Source organism: Sylvia atricapilla, chromosome 26 (genome assembly GCF_009819655.1).
Source record: "Sylvia atricapilla isolate bSylAtr1 chromosome 26, bSylAtr1.pri, whole genome shotgun sequence".
NCBI classification, from domain to species: domain Eukaryota; kingdom Metazoa; phylum Chordata; class Aves; order Passeriformes; family Sylviidae; genus Sylvia; species Sylvia atricapilla.
In genome coordinates, this window is record NC_089165.1 from 1,343,979 (window position 1) to 1,366,950 (window position 22,972).

The window sequence follows — 22,972 nt, forward strand, 5'->3', positions numbered from 1 at the left end:
CACCTTGCCTCAATAACCTGTCATGCACAGGCTCAAAGGAGTCTCACCATTTGAAAATCTGGATATTCAATGTTCTTTAGAGATCTTTCTATTCTCCCTCTCATTTTACCTATAAAGTTACTCCTCAAAATACAAGAAAAGCTGAAATTCTGTTTGGGGGAAAAAACCCACAACAGAACAAACTTAACAGAAACTTGTTTGTTTTTCTTTTCTAAGAAAAAGCCCAGAAACAGTTTCCACATCTCCTATGTAAAGTGCTGGATACAACTAAGGATCTAGTCAAGTGCACAATTAGCAGAGCTAGTCTTCTTTTCAAAGAAAAAAAAGAAATTATTTAAATATTTCAAGTATTCTAGTGACTTCTCTTTATTCAACTTCACCTTGAAAACTTACTCCAACCAGCACAGCCACAAGCAGCAACACCCACCAGTCTCTTAATTTTCCAGCCTTTCTCTGGCGTGCTCCAGATAAGTTATCTTCTCAACACCTGTCTTATTCTTTAACTAGTATGGGTGAAAAATTCCTGCTGAAGATAAGAAAAAAGAAAAAAAACCCCAACAAACCAACGAAAACTGAACTATTTCAACTTAGTCACAACTGGACGCTTGGAAAACTAAGTTAAAAGCTAAAGAAAAGCACCTTTCAAACTGTATTACATTAAAACATTTCCGCTGTGACATATGAAAGGCTAGAAGCAAAACTTAAGCTGTTTTTAAAACCTGTCTGGCTTCGAACAATTCAAAAGCTGGAATTAGAGCTCTGCAGCTCCCTTTAGGTCTCAGACACCTGCAGCTCCACAGACACTTTTAACCACAGAACCCAACACCTCCAGCACAATCCTCTCTTCAATAAAAACCCAAAATCCACAGGGAAATGAAAACCATTGCTAACCAAACCATCCAAAGCCAATCTGAGCTTTCTGCACAGTCCACATATTCCAGAGGCAGATGCCCCAGGACTCCGGTCTCCTGTTCAATGAATGGTGACCACGTGAAAATCTCCCTGGAGAAGTTGCTTCTCTCCAGCTGTTCCTTGCCAGCCGCACCCCCCAAACCTCGACCTCACCCCGCAGGTAGCCAAAACCTTCAAAAAGAGTTACCTGAGCTGCCGGGGGTCAATAAACACTGCAGATACTTGTTCATGCCGGAGCCACCCCGGCGGGGGCCGCAGGCAGCACGCGGTGCCCGGGTGCTGACACTGCACTTTGTGGGAACCGGGGCAGGACCTGCCCGAGTCCCGCCTTCACCCTCCTCTGTCCCCAGCTCGCTCGGCTCCAGAGCGGCTGCAAGGGCTTCCCGAGCCCGATCCTCTTTCCCAGCGCTGCTGCCCTCACCCTGGGGGACTTCCTGACCTCCTCCTCCTCTCCCCACTGCCCACCTGCAGCTGCTTTTGGCTCGGGCTGAGCTCCACACGCGGCTGTGCGCGGTGCTTCCCCACGCATCCATCGCGGCCGTGCCGTGCTCTCCGGCCCACCCGAAGCCCGCAGCCCCGCTGCCCACGCCGTGCCCGCCGGGGAGGAGGTGGCGGGGCTGGGACACAGCCTGTCCAAGCCTGCCCAAACCCACGTCAGCCACGCGGCGCCTCCGCCTCGCCCAGCGCACGGAACGCGCTCCGGGCCGCCCTGGATTAGTGAGCGGGGCTCCGCACCAGCGCGGCGGGGCTTGGCTGGAGATTAACCACGTCAATCAGAGGAAGTGTTCACATGGCAGGGAAGATAGCCCACTGCAGAGAGGAAGGTACCGGGAGAGCAGACAATGGGCTCCTGGGCGGGTGGAGAGGAGCCGGGGACTCACCAGCACTGGCGCAACTCCAGCTGTGCCAAACCCAAAATCCTGCCGGCTTGATGGAGATCTGCTCCCACCTCCTGCTTTTCACACATCTGGAAGTGCCTCAGGTGAGGAGCTCGGATTCGGGGCGGAATCTCCTCATAGCCACAGAAAGACCAAAAATGGGAAGTGTCCTGTGAGCCCACACTGAAATCCGGCACAAAGGGCACCTGCACCTGCCCACCCACGGGAAACTGCCCCAACCGACAGTGCAGGGAAATCACCACAAATCCCGAACTGCTGACCTCACCACCGATTGGTTTTTCACTCTTCATTTCAGAACTTGGTTAAAAATAAAATCCACTGGTGGCAGTTTGGTAATTATTCTCCTAAACACAAATGTGGGGGGGAAAGCAGAATTGATGCCCCCTCCCAGTTCACGGACTGGAGCACCCAACACTGAGCACCTGCTTTGCTCTGTCAGCGAAATGATACTGAAAACACTTCATGGGTTTCCACTTCTGCTGTAGCAAATACAGTAACAAAAGCTCTTTGCTGAGATCATCTTGCACATCAAATCCAGGAAGGAAAACGCACTGGGAAAGATCTTTTTCCCATCCATTCCACACACACTGTGACCATGGCCCGCAGTGTGAGTCACACCAAGGCTCTGAATCCCAGCCGAGGCTGCTCCCACCAAACAGGCACAGCTCCTCAGCAAAGTGCGGTACCTGACAATGGCCCTGACCCTGTGTTGGCACGTGGGGTGATTAAAGCTGGGTTTTAACTTTTAAAGAGCCTCTTTAGGTTTTGCCAAGTATCACAGAAACCACACAATGTCCTCAGTTGGGAGGGAATCACAGAGATCATTGATCCAGTCCCTGTCCCTGCCCAGACACCCAACAATCCCACCCCGAGCATCCCCGAGAGCCTTGTCCAAACCCTCCTGAAGCTCTGGCACCTTGGGGCTGGGACCATTCCCTGGGGAGCCTGGGCAGTGCCCCAGCACCCTCGGGGGGATCATGCTGGTCACAGCCATCCCCTAGGGCTGCTTTTGGACAGAAGAAGGGAGAGGTGAAATGCCCCCCTGCACCAGCAACAGGATCCAGGGTTCAAGTTGGAGAGATATGCCCAGGAATTTCTCCAAACTTAACCTGAGCTCAACAGTGTTGCAGCAGCTCACTGTATCAACCAAACAAAGGAGCAGAATTCTGTCCCTGACACCTTCCACAGATTTGATCACAGATTAGATCTTTGCATATCTAACCTGCAAAGCTTTGTACACCCAGACAGAAAATCCACACAGCAAGAAAACTGCTCCACAAGCTTTGGACCACATCAGAAACCTGCTGAGCAGCTCAGTGCACTCCACTACAGAATAAAGGACTTCAGGCAGGGTGCTGAAAGCCTGGCTGGCTCTTCCCATCCCACAAGAACACAACGATCAGAACCTGAGGGAATGGCTGGAGCTGTGTCAGGGGTTGGGATGGAGCTTAAAGGCTCTTCCTTTGAAAGTTTCTTCCCCCCGAGGGTGCTGGGGCACTGCCCAGGCTCCCCAGGGAATGGTCCCAGCCCCAAGGTGCCAGAGCTCCAGGAGGGTTTGGACAAGGCTCTCAGGGATGCTCAGGGTGGGATTGTTGGGTGTCTGGGCAGGGACAGGGGCCGCACTGATGATCCCTGTGGGTCCATTCCAGCTCTGGAGATTCCAGGGTTCTGTGATCAGTGTAGACAAAAGAGGTCACCGCTCCAGACCTGGAAGCAGCTTTGTGCTCTTGGTTCAAAAACATCCACCTCCAAAACACCCCCTGACAGCATCGAAACAGCAAACCAGGGCTGCCTACCTTAAGATATTTATGAAGAGCTGTATTACGCCTCTTTTATGTCTTTCACCATACTCAGGACCTCGACTTTAAAGAGAGACCTATTTTTCCCCTCTACAGCTCTTGAAAAGACGCTTTTAGGACTGAAGGCAGCTCTTCCCTCCTCCTTACAGCGCACGCTTTCAAAGCACTTCACACACATTCAATAATCTTTTCATCCTGCTCTGAAGCAGGTGGGTTTTAGTCATCTCAGAGATGGAAAAAGCACTTCAGCCAAGTCAGGATGAGAATTTGCAATCTCCAGATTCCCAGTCCTGGACAGAAAACCCCATCAGCCTCAATGCTCAGCCAGCACAGAATTTTCACAAACCTCCAAGGCAGCCACATTCTGTTACCACACAGTCAATCCTGCAATAAAACATGGGAATAGGTTTCCCACACTAAGCATTCCATGCTTCAGACCCCAGTTCGAATGTGCCCCTCACTCAGTGTGTCTGTATTTGTGCACCTGCTTCCAGACAGAAGGAAAGGGAACACCTGACACATCCAGACAGCAGCAGTCAGGGAAAACTCAGTGCTCCTGCAGATCTCCAAGGGGCATGAAAGGCTCTGCACCACTGTCCCCTAGTGCCTGGGAGCACGTGAGCACCGTGTGTGACAAACAGGGATCATGTTATGAACACCTGAACCTCGGGAAGTCTGGAGCGATAACGGTGGGCAAAAAAAAAGGGGGGAGAACAGTGCTACATCCCACTAATCCCTCTTTTCACATCCTCTCTGCTCCATCTGGCACATGTCCACATCCCCAGCCCAGCCCCAACCTGCCAGGGCCAGCTCCACCCACAGTTTTCAAAAGCTCCTTTCAAAGCTATGAAATTGCACCAAGAGTTTGGGGTTCCTGCCAATCCTCCAGTGATCCTCAAACATCAAAGGCAGCCCCAGCCGCTGCTCCTTTAGATGTTATCCTTCTTTTCTAGGCACCATCCCAGAAAACACCAATCTGTGCTGTAACTCTTGGTGTAGGAACCCACCTGCCTTGGCAAAAAATGACACTTTCAAAGCTTCTCTATCGAGTGATGTGATTAAATAGGTCAGATCTGTCCATGTGCATGGTTAGGAGGCTACTTCAAAACAAGAGAGGCAGTTCCCCTGGCAGCGAGCAGCCCTGGGGGATGGAGAACCTGCTCCCAGAAGATGGTTGCCTAGTTCTGGCTGAGCTACTACACCCTCTAGTGTAAATCCTACAGATCTTCCAGGCGACAGGAGCCTCAGGCAGGCAGGGAAATGACAGGAGCACTTCAACCGGAATCCTGCCCAAAAAGCTGAGCCAAGCACTGCAAAATAACTGCAAAAGTGCCTCCTGCTGCTACAGGAATCAGGAACATTTTGTAACTCGCTGGAGTCTATGCTAAAAGCCTGAGACAGCAGCAGGTCCATTGCTCATCTCCCATTTCTCAGTTGGAATCACAGAGTTCCAGAATGGTTGGGACTGGGAGGGATCTTGAAGCCCATCCAGTGCCACCCCTGCCATGGCCAGGGATACCTTCCTCAATCCCAGGGTGCTCCAAAACCATCCAGCCTGGCCTTGGGCACTGCCAGGGATCCAGGGGCAGCCACAGCTGCTCTGGGCACCCTGTGCCAGGGCCTCCCCACCCTCACAGCCAACAATTCCTTCCCAATATCCCACCCAGCCCTGCCCTCTGGCAGTGGAAGCCATTCCCTGTGTCCTGTCCCTCCATCCCTTGTCCCAGTCCCTCTCCAGCTCTCCTGGAGCCCCTTTAGGCCCTGCCAGGGGCTCGGAGCTCTCCCTGGAGCCTTCTCCTCTCCAGTGAACACCCCCAGCCCTCCCAGGCTGTCCCCAGAGCAGAGGGGCTCCAGCCCTTGGAGCAGCTCTGGGGCCTCCTCTGCACTGGCTCCAGCAGCTCCACGTCCTCCTGATGCTGTTCCCCAGGGCTGGGGCAGCTCTGCAGGTGGGAGTCACACAGAACCAACATTAAAAAATGGCTGCAGACAAACCCTGAGCTGAGACAGAACTCACAGATCCCTGTTATGGCAGCTGTGCCATGTTTTGGATGCCAAGAGTTTGGGAAAGACACAGGAACAGGCTCTGACCTGGCTGCAGGGAGCAGGAGGCAGTGCCTGGAGCTCAGCCTCATGATCCTGCTTCTTTCACAAGTGGCAGAAACTTCTCCTTGGGAAACCAGGCCCATACTGTTGGTTTTATTTGCCAAAAAAACCTCTTCTCTAAGTGCTGTTGTATATTAAGAAAAAATTATTCATAGAAAATGTTGTTAAGGACTGGAAGGGGCTGTCCCCATCCCTGGAAGTGTCCAAACAACATGTGGATGTGGCTTTTGTGGACATGGGTTAGTGGAGACCACAATTGTTGAAGGTTGGATTTTATTAACTTGGAGGGCTTTTCTAACCTTAAAAATTCCAGAACTGTAAGTAAACTCTTACTCCCTAAAACTCAGGCTGCTTCTCCTGTGTCTCTGACACGCCCAGGCCAAGTCTGGCAAGGCACAGGAGTATTTTCCTTGCCCTTCACCCTCAGCTTACACCAACACTTCCAGACAGCTCTGAGAACCTCACACACTTTCCAGGGGCACAAAGAGGTTTTCCCTTCCCAATACAAACTCCAAACCCAGCCCCAGCTGTTATCAAACACAGCAGCACCTGGTACAGACCAAAATAAGCAATTCCAGTTCCAAAATTGACACTCCACAGATATTTAAAGACATGCAGGAACAGCACACTGAAAGATAATTATAATATCATCTAAAGAATCATCCTAAAGCATTCTAGAGAGCTTTTAAAATTCAAAAGAACACTGAAATTGGCAAATTTTTTTTGTCTTTCTAATACTTATCTGCCAGTGACAGCCCTGAGAACACTTCTTTTGTTTTAAACTAAACTAGTAGTGGTGGTAAGCTGGATTGGTAACCAGGAGACATCAACAACTAATCCTCTTCCAAATTTGAGAGCAACTCAAAGTTAAGTAAGCACACAAAAACACAAACTGGGCTTTGTTTTGGCAATTTCTGCTTCAGATTATTAGACTATCCACACCAGCATTATTATCCCATTATACATAACAGAAATAACAAAGCTTTGACAAAAAGAAAGCCAGCAGGGTTCTTCTAGGGAGAAGAATGAAGGCTTTTTTTCTCCCAATAAATCAGCAGAACAGCAAATAATGCATATAAATAAAAGACAAGAGTCGCTGGAAGAACGGACAACAATAGCTCACTATTGATCCTTGTGGGTCCCTTCCAACCCAGGATATGTCTGATTCACTGGGGGTTTGTGCCAGGCTGCCTTTGAGAAGGCTGGCAGTGCTCTGTGCCCCACAAACCCGTCACGGTGTGAGGGATCTGGCCGACCACAGCCTCCCCGAGCCCCAGTATGGCCCTGTCTCCCCGAGCCCAGGACAGAGCCTGTCTCCCCGAGCCCCAGGACAGAGCCTGTCTCCCCGAGCCCCAGGACAGACCCTGTCTCCCCGAGCCCCAGTATGACCCTGTCTCCCCGAGCCCCAGGACAGAGCCTGTCTCCCCGAGCCCCAGGACAGACCCTGTCTCCCCGAGCCCCAGGACAGACCCTGTCTCCCCGAGCCCCAGTATGGCCCTGTCTCCCCGAGCCCCAGTATGACCCTGTCTCCCCGAGCCCAGGACAGACCCTGTCTCCCCGAGCCCCAGTATGACCCTGTCTCCCCGAGCCCCAGGACAGAGCCTGTCTCCCCGAGCCCAGTATGACCCTGTCTCCCCGAGCCCCAGGACAGAGCCTGTCTCCCCGAGCCCCAGTATGGCCCTGTCTCCCCGAGCCCCAGTATGACCCTGTCTCCCCGAGCCCAGGACAGAGCCTGTCTCCCCGAGTCCCAGGACAGAGCCTGTCTCCCCGAGCCCCAGGACGGACCCTGTCTCCCCGAGCCCCAGTATGACCCTGTCTCCCTGAGCCCCAGGACAGACCCTGTCTCCCCGAGCCCCAGGACAGACCCTGCCTCCCCGAGCCCCAGTATGACCCTGTCTCCCCGAGCCGGGCGGCTCCTGAAGGGATCTAACGGCCCGGGAGCTGTCAGCAGCTTTACAAACCTCAGCGCCACGTGAGCCGAGCGCCTGGAGCGACAAAGAACGGGATCGGGGCAGCGCTGCCCTGCTGCAGCTGGGGACACCCCGGGGACACCCCGGGAAGCTGCTCCCCAACACCCGCGTGCACCGGCCACGGCAGGATGGGACCGAGCCCAGAGCCCCATCGCTCCCCCTCGGTGGGGCTGCAAAGCTCCTTCAAACCCTCCCCTGGAGCAAGGGCGAGGTGGCCTGGGCGCGGCTGGGCACACACAGCCACGGAGCCGAGGGACGGGCGGGCTCCAGCGGGTGACACCGACAGACCCCGAGATCCCCGAGGGGCTGAGGGGGGCGATTCCGCGGCGCTGGGGGCTCAGGGCAGCCGGAGGCAGAGCCGGGCCCTGAACGGTGGGTAGGCAGGAGAGGAGGCCAGGCACGGGCCTGCCCTCGCCGGGGGGAAAACACACGGGAACGGGGGGCGAAAACACGACCGGGCTGGGAGCGGCAGGGACGGGAACAGCCTCAGACAGCCCCGGCCCGGGGAAGGAGACGGGGAAGGAGAGGGGGTACCGCGGCCGGGCCGGCCCGTACCTGCGCCGTGTCCGAGCGGGAGCCCCACGCTGGGGTCGCCCGAGGCTCCGGAGGCTCCGCACGGCGCCGGGGCAACCGGGGGGTGCCGGAAGTGGCAGTAGGGCCTGCGGCACCCCCGGCCCGGCCCCGACCCCCCGGCGTTGAGGAACGGGCAGTCGATGCCGCGGAAGTAGCCGGTGGATCTGAGCATCCCGCCGGCTGCGGGGCGGGAGCGGGGCCGGGCGGGTGGAGGAGCCGCGGGCGGCGGGGACGCGCTCCCACCTCACACCATCGGGACCGGCCCCGCCGCCATCTTGGGAGCGCCGGGCGCGGCGGCGAGGACCCCGCGAGGCCGCTGCCCGCACAGGGCTGTCCGCGGCGCGCCTGAGAGCCCGGCCCGGGGCTGGCACGGGACCCTGCGCTGTCCGGAGCTGGAGCCCACCGCGGTCACTGATCCCGCCCCTGTCTCTGCCCAGACACCCAACAATCCCACCCTGAGCATCCCTGAGAGCCTTGTCCAAACCCTCCTGGAGCTCTGGCACCTTGGGGCTGGGCCCATTCCCTGGGGAGCCTGGGCAGTGCCCCAGCACCCTCGGGGGGAAGAACCTTTCCCTGAGCTCCAGCCCAGCCCTGGCACAGCTCCAGCCCTTCCTGGGCTCCTGTCCCTGTCCCAGAGCAGAGCTCAGCCCCTGCCCCTCCGCCTCCCCTCAGGAGGAGCTGCAGCCCCCGAGGAGCCTCCCCTCAGTCTCCTCTGCTCCAGCTGGACTCCGGCGTTCCCGTTCCCTCGGGGCACGGCCGGGCTGCAGGAGCCGCCATCCAGAACCAACGCCCTCAGGGATACACAGAGTGGGATTGTTGGGGTGTCGGCAGGGCCAGGAGTTGGACTCGATGATCCCTACGGGTCCCTCGCAGCTCAGGATATTCCAGGATTTTGCAATCCAAGTTCGGCCGGGTTTGGCACATCCTCATAGCTAAGGGAGACAGGGGCAGCCCCACGTCCTGCTGCCGAGCACCCTCGAGTCCCCCAGCTGTGGGCACAGGGGTGGTTCCTTGCTCTGTGGCCCATCAGCCCAGTATCCCCAGCACAAACCTGGGGGAGCACTATGGACCACACCAGCAGAGCCTGCAGATCCAGCCAGCATGGACCAGTGCCCTAGCACATTCCAGTATTCCCACCATGGACCAGCCCCCAGCCTGCTGCCTCCAGCATGGACCACCAGCCCCAGCATGGACCATCCCTGGCATGGACCAGCATGGACCACCAGCCCCAGCATGGACCATCCCTGGCATGGACCAGCATGGACCACCTCCCCAGCACGGAGCGCTGCCCTGGTCTCGGTACACCCCACTGCCTCAGCATGTCCCAGCATGGATCACTGTGGTACAGCCCTTCCACCCCAGCATGGACCACCTCAAAGCAGCTCCCTGAGCTCCAGCACAGCTTGGGCCTCCTGAAGAGCAGCAGGACACTGGATGGGTTTGGGCAGTGGCCCTGAGGCTAGGCCAAGAACTGGTTCCACATCCCATGAGGACCCAGCCTCCTTGCTCCAGGTAGTCACCACACCGGCATTTACCAGTGGGGAAACTGAGGCATGCAGTAACAGCACTTTGAGCTGGCCCTGGGGGAATCAGCCAGGTGAGGGGCATCCACAGTTCATGGGAATCACCTGGCACTGCCCCTGCCTTGGGTGTTCAGGACAGGGAGAATTCATGTCCAGCACCTGAGGCCCTTTGGGGGCCAGCAGGGACCAAGCCCTCCAAGGAGAAATCCCATGGAGCAGAACCAGACACCGCAGCCTGGAGAGACAGGATGATCCAGGAGAGCCTCACCACTTGTGCAAGGAGAGATGGGAAGCTCAAAGACAATGCCATGAATAATTGGGTGATGTAAAGGAAGGTGCACAAGGAGGAGTCAGCCTTGGCCAAAAGGAGGGACAAGGGAAAGATTGCAAAAGTTGTGTTTTGTAATAGTCTTAAGCAAAAAAAACCCACTTTGTTTTCCAAATTGGGCACATGCTGCTGCCTCCTCCCTGCCCATCACTCCCACGGCATCCCAGCAGAGTCCAGGAGAAGAGGATGCCAGGAGAGGAACCCAACACTGAGCTGTACCAGCAGCTGCTGACCCTGGGACAGCTGAATAATCCATAAAAAGCTTCTAAAAAGCAGGAAGCCGCAGGAGATAAGTTGCCTTCCCTCCAGCAGAAACCTGGCCCAGGAACAAGGTGCTTTACAGGTACTGGGGGAGGGATGTGCTGAGATCCCCACCCACACCTCCCCAGCCAGTTTCCCTCTCCCACCAGGCCTGGGAACTCATCTTTCCCCCACAAAAACAGAATGGTTTTATTTTTATGGCATGGTTAAATCTATTTTATAGAACTTCAGCTGTAACAGAGAAACTTCAAGAAAGACACACACGTAAACAAAAGTGCAGACACACAGGGTATTTCCCTGCCTTATAATTCTCATCCTGTTCATCCTCAACTCACAAACCAGCAAAATTATAGAAAATAAGTAATAAAATAAAATATTGTTTCTGCCCAGACCTAGAGGATGCCACATGGAAAACCTTCCCAAAACTTTTGCCTCCTCACCTAAGCCCAGTTAACTGGGATGCCCACTCAGCTCCCAGTCAACAGCACTGGGAAAGGTCCCAAGGGTTCCTCTGCACACAGAGGCAGCTCCTCTGAAAGCAGCAACCCCCAAATTCCCCCATCCTGCTCAGCACTCCACAGGAATCCCTCCAACCCTGCTCAGGACCTAAACCCCTCCAGCCTCCTTGGCTGACCAAGGGACCCCCAAAACTGACATCAACACCTCAGAGTTCTTGACCCTCTGCAGAGAAGTGAGGGGTCCCCAACCCCACTGCCCCCCATATGCCACAGCAAAAGCCCTTGATTTCAGTTCAGCTGGGGCAGGGGTGGGCACAGGGTGGGGCTGTCACAGACCTCAGTCCCTGCAAGGACAAGGGGGACAGGGTTTGGTCCTCGCCTCCCCAGGAGAGCCAGGCATTGGGTCACTGCATTGGGGCCAGAGTCACCCCTGCCACAGCCCTTCCTGCTGCTGGGGGACACAGGGACCTGCTCCCAGTGACAGGGAGACACCACAGTGTGCTGGGTGACAGTGACACAGGGACCTGCCCCCTGTGACAGAGACCCAACACTGTGCTCTGTTGGGTGACACAGAGACCTGCCCTGGTCATGCCTTGCTGGGTGTCCCCCACACATCCAGGACCATGAGGGTGTGACCCAGGATCGTGGCTCCAGGGCTGCCAAGGGGAATGCTCCTGGTTCACTCCCTGGAGCAGAGGCCAGATCCAGCCCTGGGGCTTGGGGGTCTCCCTGGAATCTCATCCCCACCCTCCAGCCCTGCCCCCGCAGCTGATCCCTGCCCTACCATGACCCCCCAGCTGGGTAAATGGGATCAAGTTTTGGGAGAAGAGCCAAAAAAATGGAAACCAGCTGGAAATGCTAGTATGACAACAGCCTCCCCCCACAGACCCCCACTCCCTGCTCCTTGTTCTGCATCACCCCATCTGAGCACCCCAGGATGAGTGTCTGCTCCTCAGCAAGGTGCTGAGTGGGGTTTGTGAAGCTGGAGAAGGGAACAGAGCTGGGAGAACAGAGCCTTCCCTGGAGCTGCCAGAACATCCTCACATGGGGTCACATCTTGGCAGGGATGGGCTGATGAGGATGGTGGCATCACTCCCAATACCCCACCCTGGTACCACCCTATATATAATGCCCCATGTCCATGTCCCCTGTGGGAGTTCCTCCCCAGACAGGGGTTCTCTGTGACACCCCATAATCCCATCCACAGCCTGGCTGCGGCATCCCACCCTCAGCCCACGGGGTACCAGCCACCCTGGGGGATGCTCCAGCTCCCCACGGGTGTTTCCAGGACCCCACAGTTCTCTCAGCACCCCAAAGGGATGCTTTGCCTTCCCAAGGGGGTGCTCCAGGTCCCCACAGGTGCTCCTGGTACATGAAGGGGATGCATCCCAACCCCTCCTCCAGGATGTTCTGGTCTCTCTATGAGATTTTCATCCCCCCATGATGTTCCTGGTGTCCTAAGGAGATCCTTTGGCCCCTACAAGACAATGCTTTTGCCACAAAGAGGCTGCTCCCAGCCCCCCACGGGGATGCTCTGGCCCTCCAAAGGGACATTTCAGTCCCGCAGGGTGTCCCAGCCCCGGTGCGTGGTCCCACATGTGCTGTCCAGGCGCTGTCACCACTGGGCTGTGGCAGCCCGTGGGCCTCCCTTGGCCGTCCCAGCCTCCAGGCATCGCTCAGGCATAGGATGACAAAGGGAAGCTCACAGGGGGCAGCGGGCCCGGCCCCGCACTCCTCCGAGAGCTCCTGCAGACAGAGCAGAGACGTGAGGGGAGAACAAGGAGTCGAGGGAGGTGGGGGATTCTGGGGAGTTGGGAAATTCAGGGATCCCGGGGATGTGAGGGACCCTGTGGCAGCTGGGGCACTCTGGGGGATCCCATGGGGAGCTAGGGGATCAGAGGGAGCTGGAGATTCTCAGCCTGCCCCACATCTCCAGGACAGGAGGTGAAAACCAGCCCGTGGCTCTCCCTGCTGCAAGCCATAGCCCTGGCAATGCTGCGGTCCCTGGGGCAGGCGTGGGACATGGCAAGTGTGAGGTGCCAGTGGGGCCCGTGGGAGCAGGGACTGCATGAGGAGGGTGAGGAGAGGGGCCAGAAGGGGTGTGGGGCTGCTCAGAGGTGTGTGCACGTCTGTATGTGAATGTGTGCACATCTGTGTGTGTGTGAGTGCACATCTGTGTGTGTGCAGGTCTCTGCAGGCTGTGTACATTTGTGTGCATGTGTTAACAAATGTGCAGAGGTCCCCACACAAGGCTGCATATGCTCACCCATCCCCGTGCACACCTGTGTGCATGTACACACGTGTGCTGTGAGCACAGGGATGTGCACAGGCAGTGTGGGGTGGGGCTGTCCCATCATTTCCCACCCAGGGCCAGGGTCCCAACCCAGCTCAGGGACCCTCAGGGACCCACCTGCCACCCCTGCCCCCAGCACCAGCCAGCAGTGCAGGGCCAGGTGCCCACCCCAGGGTCTGGGTGCCGTTCATGAGTTCTGGGTGCCCCCCAGGGTTCTGGGAGTCCCCAGGGCTGTGGGTGTCCCCAGGGTGGTAGGTGTCACCTCAGGGCTCTGGGTGTCCCCCAGGGTTCTGGGAGCCCCAGGGCTGTGGGTGTCCCCAGGGTGGTAGGTGTCACCTCAGGGTTCTGGGTGCCCCAGGGCTGTGGGTGCCCCTGCCCCCCGTGCCCCCTGCCCCCCTACCATGTCTCACCAGGGAGGTGCCGCCGGTGTCGCGGTGCAGCCACGGGTGCGTCGGGCTCTCACAGCTCTACGCTGCTCTGGAAGTGGGGACACGAGCTCTGCTCCCCCAGGTCAGCCCCCATTCCTCTCCCCACTGTCCCTGCTGTCTCCAAGGCCTCTGCCTCGCTCACCGGTCAGGGCAGAGCCAATGTATCCTCCCCTCTCCTTGTCCTTTCCTGTCTCCTTCTCTCCAGCTCAGCCAGCTCCGTGCTGTGGCCCTCACCCTGGCATCCCTTTTCCAACGCCATCCCCTCTCCCAGCCTGACCACCGATGGGATCCTTCCCCTCTGCCCTTTTATACCGTCTTTGTTCATATGACAAGCACGTGGAAAACTAGAGCAGGGCTCGGAAAAAAGCTCCTTAAGATGCTTTAATTCAGTTTCCTGGATCCCATGACTGAGCTCGGCCTCTGAACGAGGTCTCATGACTGTGGCACGCAGGCCCCAACCATCAAAAGCCTCATTTATGCCCCAAATGAGACTTAAACCCCTCTTGGCCGGTCACCCAATGTCCCCCATGCCCAGTCTGGGCCCCTGGGCCCCTCTGGCTGGGGGCTTCAAACCAGCCAGAGGGACACCTGCCCTGACCCTGCTCTGGAGGGACTTTGGGGACACTCAAGGCCTTGGCTCTGTCTGTCACCTCCAGGGACAGGACACTGCACAGTCCCCCTCCAGGTACCAAAACCGTCCAGCCCTGTCCCCCAGCCAGTGCCCTCCCTTTGCCCCAAACCGCAGCACCAGTGGAGGGGACAGAAGTGCTGTCCCAAAGGGGACAGAAGTGCTGTCCCAAAGGGGGCAGAAGTGCTGTCCCAGTGGCCCAGTTTAGCCCCAGGTGGGGGTTCCTGTGCCCAGGACCCCCAGCACATGCTCTCTGAGGCCCCTGCAGCTCTTCTAGGGGTGAGTGCTCCTCTGTCCCTCCTTGCTCAAGCTGCTGAGTGAGGATGGAGCCTCCATCCAGGGCCAGGAGCAGTGACAGATCCAGACCCAAAGCCCTGATCCCAGTCAGGGCTCCCACCATGGAGGTGGCACTCAGCAAATGTCCATCTCCATGGACTCCCATATTCCCGACCTGGCTCTAGACTTTGGGGATCAGGCTGAACTTTACTGACCTTTGCCTTTGTTTTAAACTGGGACACGGGAAATACAACCTCGAGCCACCTCAACATCCCCCCAAACCCAACCAGCTCTGAGCCATCCTGCTGGCAAGGCAGAGCTGCCCCAAAGCATCTGCAGCTCAACAGGAAACAGGCAGCAGTAAGAGGATAAAATTATAAAAATGCCCTGGGTGCACAGAGAATGCCTCTGTGCCAGGATTAGGGAGCGCTGGGACAGCGGGGCCGGAGGGAGCCAGGCTGGGTGGCTTTGGCTTCCCACACACGTGTGAGCCCAAGGCTCCCAAACCACCTGGCCACTGCTGGCAGAGGGATGGAGAAGGAAGGACTGGGGGGATGTACAGGGAGAAGCCAGACAGCTCCTGGACTCCAAAATCGCCCCGGAAAAGAATGAGGCCCTCCCCCAGAGCCATCCACATCCTCTTCCAGCTCCTGCACAGCCCCAGCACCAAGAAGAGGTCATCCCTCCTCCTCTGGAACACCCTGCTCTGGTGCTGGGGGAAATGAGGGATGTGCGGGGAGCAGGGGGTCCCGTGGCCCCCTCCCCCAGCTCACAGCTCCAAACAATAGGTGCATTGGAGTGCTGTGAGTGTGGGGGTGCAGCGAGCCCCTCTGCCTGGCCCCTGAGCCCCTAAGGAGATTAAATCCCTTCTCACATGAGCCTGGCGGGCCCCAGGGCGTCGTGCCGGGGAGGGGACACCGGGAGGACAGGGACAGGGAGGGGAAGGGCAGAGCAGTGTTTTGCTGTTTGAGTTGGGGCCAGGGATGTCCCAGGGGCAGGAAAACCCACAAACAGCACTTCCCAGGGGTGTAAGAGCAGGTGCTGTCCCAAAAATCACCAACCTGAACCTCTCCCTGTCCCTGGGGCAAATTTCCCATGTGCTGGTGGGAGGACTCCGTGGGACACCCCTGCACCTGCCCCCGTGGCCAGTGCACCCTCAGAATCACTGAGGTTCCCACACAGCTCTGGTCAGAACTGAGCATGGAGCAGGTCAAATCTAAGGTTTGCCCTCCCCAGGACCACCCCACGTACCCCAACACCACTCTGTGTCCCTTGCTGTGCTAGCCCTGGTACAGAGCAGGCCACGGGGATCTCCCCCTTCCCCTGTGGCACATCCAGCCCCCCACAACTCCTGGAAGGCTGAGGCCCACCTCGGCACCCACCCATGATCCCATGGGATCCCCTAACGGCATGGGAAAGGGGAATGGGTTCCTGTTGCCCCCAAGTCCCACAGGACACACAGGCCTTTGCAGCCTGCTCCCAGGGGCCAAGGGCATCTTCCCCAGTCCCGCTGGCACCTTGGGGCCGCCCAGACCCAGAGGAGGGTGACAAGCACTGGGGATCTGGCGAAGGGCAATCCAGGGAAGGTGCTGAACAGGGGGAAGGTGGAGGGGCTGGACACCCTGGGGCTGGGTCATGGGCAGGAGCCCCCAGGGGTACCCAGGGAAAGGGCACACACGGGTGAAACATTAAACCTCTGCTCTTTATTCGCTGCCTGGTTCCCTCGCCCCGTTCCCCGTGCGAGTGGTCCGGAGGAGGTTTTCCAGGGGTGACCCAAACACCAGGAGTGCTCTGGGAAGGCCGAGCAGCGCCAGACTGGAGGAGGTGTGGGGCAGGGGGGCACCTCCTCCATGCATCCCCATAGTCCCCGTGGGGACACGGCTCTGCCCCAGCCGCGGGGTGAACACCGGGCACCGCCAGTGCTGGTCCCGGGAAAGCTCCATGGAGAGCAGGAACTGCCACCTCCTCTGTCCCACCCAGAGGGACACCGGGGAGGGGCCAGGGCTCCAGCCCCTCTCCAACTCGCCTTATTGCTATGGTCAGAGCAGCAGAGCGGCCGGGAGGGACTCGGGACTTCGCCGGTGTGGGATAGGAGGCGAGGACATGTCTGAAGCCAAGGATCCACCAGCGGAGGGTGGGCTCATGTCTCTGGGAAGGGGAAAGGAGGGAGCTGCCGTCTCTGGCCAGCCAGGCCGGTGGTGCCAGCAGCGCCGGGGGCTGGCACCAGCAGGGAGGAGAGCTGTGCTCATGTCTGAGAGCAAACATTGTCCATTCCAGGACTTCCCGCCCTCTCCTGAGCCTGGAGCTGAGGCTGAACAAACTCATTACAGCTCCAGCAGCAGGGACTAGGGAAAGCTACTGGGAGAACTGGAGAAACAAGCAGAACCCCCCTGCCTGTCCCCCTGGCTAGTTGCGTTGGCTGGCCAGTTCCTGGGAGATGAATTTCCGAAGGCGCTCGAGGTACTGGCTGTAGAGTTCAATGTCATTGTGCCCGGCCCCGTCCACCCACAGCGGCTCCACGGCCTTGGGGCAGCGCTCGAAGAGCGCCAGGCCATGGGAGAAGTCGATGACTTCATCCTCCGTACCGTGGATGATGAGGACAGGAGAGGTGATTTTGGAGATCTTCTCGATGCTGCCAAAAGGGTGAACGGGGAAGAGAGGAGAGAGGGGGGTAAGCACAGGGAACAAGACATTTCCATTCCTCCTGCCCCCAAAACATCCCCTGGGAGAGGGACCAAGAAATGCTCTTTGATCATGGCAGAGCACAGAGAGGGACACGGAGTTTCTGCCAAGGAAAAATCTGCCCCAGTGTGACAGACAAGGAGCAGACAGCAGTGACAGCATCCCCATGGGACCTCAGCAGGGCGGATGGGAACTGCTGCAGGACAGCCCCTCCCTGTTGGGATCAGCTCTGCTGAGCTCTGAGGAAGGGAAGCACGGCTGCTCCCAGCCCAGTCCCAAAGGCCACGCCAGGCCATCAGGATGCAGAGCGTGGGCTGGTGGCTCCCAGCCACAGCTTCTGGCTCAGGGACTGTCCCCTGGGCCCCACAGGCCTGATGCAAAAGAGGGGCAAAGGAAGAGCTCGTCCTCTCAGCACCACTCCTGCCATCTGAAGAGCAGGAAAACCCCTGAGGAATTACTCTTGGGGGACAGAGTGGTCCCAGGGACACCCAGGGCTTGTGACACCTGACAAGGGGCCAGCAACACAGCCCCAAAGCTGGCAGGCAAAGTCACTGGGACAGTGTGGCCAAGAGATGATTGCACAGCCCTCAAGGAGGGGGCATGGTGACCCCCCAGGGAGGGCTGCAACTCCCAGAGGGCACCAAATACAGGGCGAGAAAACGCCAAAGGAGATGTTTAAACCTATCATGAGAAATGTCCTCGTGTCCCCTGGCCGTGACCAGAGCTGGTCTGGCACTGTCCCTGCAAACCCGCCATGCCCTCTGCCCAGGGCACTCACTTGGGGAAGGCATCAAACCAGTAGGTCTTCTTGGTGTCGGGGAAGGCGACGCGCATGCCGGAGGTGAGCGGGGAGTGCAGCACGATGGCCGCACACTCATAGCGGGAGGCCAGGTCAACCGTGGGCACCGTGCCAATGCTCTGTCCATACAAAATGATGTTCTCTGGGCTGATCCCGTACCTGGCAGAGAATGGGAGAGGTCAGGGTCCGGGCACATGGCCAGGAGATACAGCTCAGGGGTTACTCTGCTTTGGTCACTGCACCCACAGGGCTCCCAGCAAGGTCCAGGGTCTGTCCCCCTGACCTTCCCCCAGCTCCTCATGTCTGGGCCCACGGCAGTTCCCTGCACTCCCAAAGGTGCAGGGAGCAGCCAGGGGTGAGCTGCCAGGTGAGTTCTGGGGTGTGTCAAGGCTTTCCCTCACCAGGTCACAGCTATAGGGTGTTCACAGACCCTGCACTGCAGCCGTGTGGGGCAGCCCCCAGCTCTGGGTCACACCTCAAGCCAGGCCCAAGGAAGAGGAGGCAGAGCCTGGCACAAGGAGGCAGGAAGCACAGCTCATGCCAAGATCATGCCCCGCAGCATCCCTGCCCCGCAGCATCCCCCAGCTGCTCCCCCTACAGTTTTCCAGCCACCCTTCCTGTCTCAAGTGGCCCAGGGCTCCCCTTCCGGGAGATTTCCTGTTTTCCAGACAGCTGGAGCACAGGGTTTTCCCGAGGGCAGCGGGGCTGTGCTCCCTGGCCCGGCCTGCCCCGCTCACCGTGTGCGCAGCGCCTGCCACGCGGCGTCGATGTCGGAGTAGAGGTTCCGCTCCGAGGGCTTGCCCGTGCTCACGCCGTAGCCAGAGTAGTCATAGGAGAAGATGTTGCAGTTGATGCGGGTGCCCAGCCCGATGTAGAAGCTGCTCATCTGCCCCAGGTCCACAGCGTTGCCGTGGGAGAAGAGCACCGTGTACCTGGGACACAGGTACAGAGCGTTAATCCCGGGCTCTGCCGCGGTGCCGGAGCTCGGGCACGGATATCCCTGGACATTTGCCTCAGAGGCCAACAACCAAACTCCGGGACACAAAGGGCAAACACCCCTCTGGCCACCAACAAAGGTCCTCGTGACAGCCTCAGGGACACCCAGACCCTTCTGCTGCCAGAGCCAGGGGCTCGCTCTGAGCGGAAACAGGCAGCTTGAAGGCAGGATGATGATTCTGCTCAAGTTTTTGAGTCTATTTTTGGTAAAAAGCTCAGGATTTGGGGCTGTTTGCCCAATGGGGATTTCAAGTAAGAATTCTGACAGCGGGTTTTTTCTCTCCTGAGCCTGGCAAGACACCAGATGCTGAGAGAGAAGTGAATTGTGGGAGTGACAAGGCACAAGAAATTTCCACCATAAGGAGAAAAACAATGTTAATCATAAAAATTAACACTAATAGGAGATTGATGGGAGTTTGGTTCCCTTCTGCCAGAGGGAGGGAACAGGACCCACTCCCTGCTGAGGCCCTGCAGCTGGTCCGAGGGGTCTGTGGCCAGGCTGAGCCTCAATCCTGGCCTGGATGCCCAGAGAACCTCAGCTGGAAGTCAGTGACAGGATAAGCCATGGGATACCTCACTCTTTGAGAGGTCTGGCTCCCCTAGCTCAGGTTCCCCCTCCAGCCCTGCAGCCTGTGATGGTGGTCTTTGAGAGTCTGTTGTTCTTGGCAGGAAAGGGGTCATCTGGGGTGACCTGGCCTCCCTCTGCTCCTGAACCCCCAAACTGTGCCACTACTTGGGGAGCAGCTGCCAAGTCCCCTCCTGTCTCCTCCTGCCCAGGCAGTGGCAGCAGGAGGGGGTCTCCATCTCACACTCCAGGGTGCCTCTCTCCAGCTTCCCAGTTCACAGACCCAGGGGAGAGACCAAACCCCTCCTGGCTTTCACTCCCATCATTCTTTTCCTTGAGGAATCAAATGTCTCTATGAATTTGACTAAACCAGGCTCTCCTGGCTGGCACAGGCAGTTGTCCATCCCCATGGTCACTGCAGGCTGGGAATGGGGAGCAGCAGCTGGTGCAGCCACTCCTGCGCTCCCTGAGAAACAAGCTCTGTGCCAACAACTGGAGCCTTACGTCACTGCCAGTGACACTGGGGGATTGTGAGACAGCCTGGGGAATCCCCACATCCCTGCAGCCTCTGGCTTTGCCTCTGTTCCTGCTTTAACCCCATTCCCAGTGCAGCCACAAGCCAGACCGGTCCCGGGAGCCCAGCTCGCCCGTCCCACCGGATGCCTCTGCAGCCCCGCGGCAGGGCCAGCTCCTCCAGCGACGCTCAGCCGAGGGAGGGGAGGGGACAGGAGCCCCCAGCGTGGCCCCAGCCCAGCAGAGCCCTGGCTGGCGCACCCACGGGTGACTCACCTGGCGCCGGGCACGCAGCGGACGTACATGCAGCCGACGCGGTTCCCCCGGCTGCTCTTGGTGATGAACACCTCGATGTTGTCCAGCTCCCGCTGGGAGTACTGGAAATCTGCCCGGTCCTTCAAGTGCAGCTTCCAGCGGCCCGCGGCGCCTCGCAGGGAGCCCGTGCTGCCCACGGGCTCGGGCTCGGGCACCATGGCGTAGGTGGGCTCCGGGGGCAGGAAGGCGAGCTTGGCCGCGATGCGGCTGGGGCAGGGCGGGCAGCAGAAGAGGCAGCAGAGTTGGCTGATCGACAGCCCGTTCATGACGGCGGCGAGGCGGGAGGCGCCCGGAGCCAGGGAGGATCCGAATCGGACAGAGGCCGGGAACGAGGCTGGCCCGGAGACGCCCAGTCCTCAGCTGGCCCTGGGCACGGCTGGCGCCGGCCGTGCAGCGCGGGCCGGGGCGTGCGGCGGGGCTGCCGTGTCCATCTGTCCGGCCGGCGGCTGCGGGGGCCTGCGGGCAGGGTGGAGGCTGAGGGCTCTGTCCTCTCTCTGACACATAGCCAGGGACAAACGTGCTCCCCGCAGTGCCCCCCGCCTCCTCGAGTACCTCTGCAGCTCGCAGCCCCCACCGAGCCCACGCAGCCCCCCCAAAATCAAACCTCCTGCCACATTCGCCAGCCTCCGCGAGCAGCCCACGCGGAGGGGGTGAGCACAAGCACAGCATCACACACACACCACCCCCACAGCAGCCACACGGCTGATGGGACAAAGGACACGGCTCCCCCGGGGCCACCGAGGTGCCGGCACAGGCATGCACGAGTGCCGAGCTCCCGAGGGAAAAAGGTGAAAGGAGAGAGAAAGGGGGAAAGAGAGAGGAAAAAAAAAAAAAAAAAAAAAAAAAAAAAGAGGAACTATTTTCTGCAAGTTTGGGCACAGGCTTGAGCTGAGGAATGTCAAACCAGCCCACACCCCGAGGAATTCGCTCCATCTGCTTCCGAAGCGCTGGGAAAGGGGAGGAAAGGGTGGAAGAGGGATATGGCACTGAAGCTGGGATACAGCGCTTGAAATATGCCAAAATACTGGGAATGAAGGGGTGCCCCGTGCCCAAATAGGAGCCAGTGACCACCCACAGCAGGGCCGGGGCCGGTGTCACACCCGGCATGTGGAAGCCCTGTTCCTCGCCGGTTTGGCACCCTGTGTGCCACTGGGACCAGCCAGCGGATCCCCCGTGTGCCACTGCGACCAGCACTCCCGGGACAGATCCGGTGGCCGCACACCTGCACGGGGTCCACGCGGGTGGGTGACACTACAGGCCACTTCCATCGTGTGTCACGTTCGTGTCGTATGCCTTGCACACACTGGGACGCTGGGGACACCCCGCCGTGGGTGGGCAGCCCCGCCCGGCCCCTGCCCTCGCCACTCGCCTGCTGTGGGGGCCCGACCCAGCGCACAGGCGCTGACCCCACACCCACCCACAACCACGAGGGGGATCCATGCTGTACCCAGCCAGTGACCTCTGCGGGACCCCCACCACTGACCGGTGGGCGCTCTCCGCTCCCCTGACAGGCACGGGAGGCCTGCCCCACACACACTGACTGCACTCACACTTTCCACCCCGCCTGCTGCTGGCCTCTCACCACTGACCCCTCCCCGCCAACTCACGCGTGTGGCACTCCCAGCACTGGCCAGTGAGTTCTCCCCCTCACTGCCCATTGTGGCCCTCCCACCTTGCCGACAAGCTTGGAGAACCCACCCCCACTCACACTGACCCGTGTGGGCCCCCCCGACTGCTGTGGGCCTCAATCCCCTCACTGATCGCTGGAGGGTCTCCCCGAACACACACTGACCAGTGGGACCCCTTCGCGATCTCTGTGTGCGTGTCCCCCACTGGACCCGTGTAAGCCCCCCGATCCCCCCACCGACCTCCCCGAGACCCCCCCGACTACTGAGGGACCTCCGTGGGCACACCCTGACCCGCGTGGGTCTCCCCCTGCCCCCACCGCCGTGAGCCTCTCCCGCCTGCTGCGGGGGTCTTACCCACACCGACCGGCCTCCGCCCTCCGCTGCCCAGCGCGGACCTTTCACCTCCCGCTGCCCGCCGGGAGGGTCCCACACCCTCAGTGACCCCCACGAGCCTCCCCAACATACCCTGACCACTGTGTCCCCAGCACACCGACCGGCCTGGCCTCCCCCGAGTGCCGGGGCCTCCCCTCCCTCTGACCGCGCTGTGGGACCCCCCACCAACACATACCGACCGGCCCCCCGCCCCGCCGCTGCACCCCGATCCCTGCAGGCTCGCCCCGCCGCGGCGGTGTCCCCACGGGCCGTGGCGGTGTCCCCACAGGCCCCGCCGGCCCGTGTGCCCGTCCCTGCCCAGTACCTGCACATCCTCCCGGCCCCCGGCCCCGCTCGGCGCTGCCCGAGGCCCCGCGGCCGTTGCGGCCTCCCAGGCGGGGGCGGCGCTGGCCCCGCCCCGGCCGGAAGTGACGCAATCTCCCCGCGCCCGTTGCCATGGGAACAGCGCGGCCGCCTCATGGCGGGGACGCGGCGCGGCTCCTCCTCAGCCCCTAAAGCCCAAATGGGGCTGGAAGATCGTCCAGTCCGACCTGGGCACGGTCACCTGGAGCAGGGGCCTTGGAATGTCTCCGGAGAGGGAGATCCACCGCCTCCCTGCGCAGCTGTTCAGTGCTCTGCCACCCTCCGTGT

General features: G+C 59.3%; 2 protein-coding genes across 4 annotated transcripts in view; both read right to left on the reverse strand.

The window, feature by feature from the left end:
* Nucleotides 1-8,543, reverse strand: part of REXO1 (RNA exonuclease 1 homolog) — a 44,466-nt gene extending 35,923 nt beyond the window's left edge. For 2 of the 3 annotated variants that reach the window (XM_066336269.1, XM_066336268.1), the window contains exon 1: nt 8,239-8,543. In XM_066336269.1, the coding sequence (XP_066192366.1) occupies nt 8,239-8,428 (190 nt within the window). In that variant the 5' untranslated portion in view covers nt 8,429-8,543. Of the gene's footprint in view, nt 1-1,099; nt 1,158-8,238 lie in introns of those variants that run through there. The other variant, XM_066336270.1, reaches the window with a different exon arrangement.
* Nucleotides 8,544-16,132: 7,589 nt separating this feature from the next.
* ABHD17A (abhydrolase domain containing 17A, depalmitoylase) lies at nt 16,133-22,742 on the reverse strand. The gene is made up of 5 exons (XM_066336465.1): nt 22,647-22,742; nt 20,283-20,777; nt 18,670-18,864; nt 17,912-18,091; nt 16,133-17,083 (listed from the first exon to the last, which is right to left on the reverse strand). Exons 2-5 carry the CDS (start codon nt 20,585-20,587, stop codon nt 16,858-16,860), a joined length of 906 nt encoding a protein of 301 aa, XP_066192562.1. The 5' UTR covers nt 20,588-20,777; nt 22,647-22,742; the 3' UTR covers nt 16,133-16,857.
* Between the last annotated feature and the right edge of the window lie 230 nt (nt 22,743-22,972).

Bases quoted from the DNA above. Each gene is read 5' to 3' on its own strand.
- ABHD17A (XM_066336465.1), bottom strand. From the start codon at position 20,587: ATGAACGGGCTGTCGATCAGCCAACTCTGCTGCCTCTTCTGCTGCCCG. The intron at 18,092-18,669 runs GTGAGCGGGGCA...ATTCTCTGCCAG, and splicing joins TGGCAGGCGCTGCGCACACG to GTACGGGATCAGCCCAGAGA. The intron at 17,084-17,911 runs GTGAGTGCCCTG...CCCTTTTGGCAG, and splicing joins TGGTTTGATGCCTTCCCCAA to CATCGAGAAGATCTCCAAAA.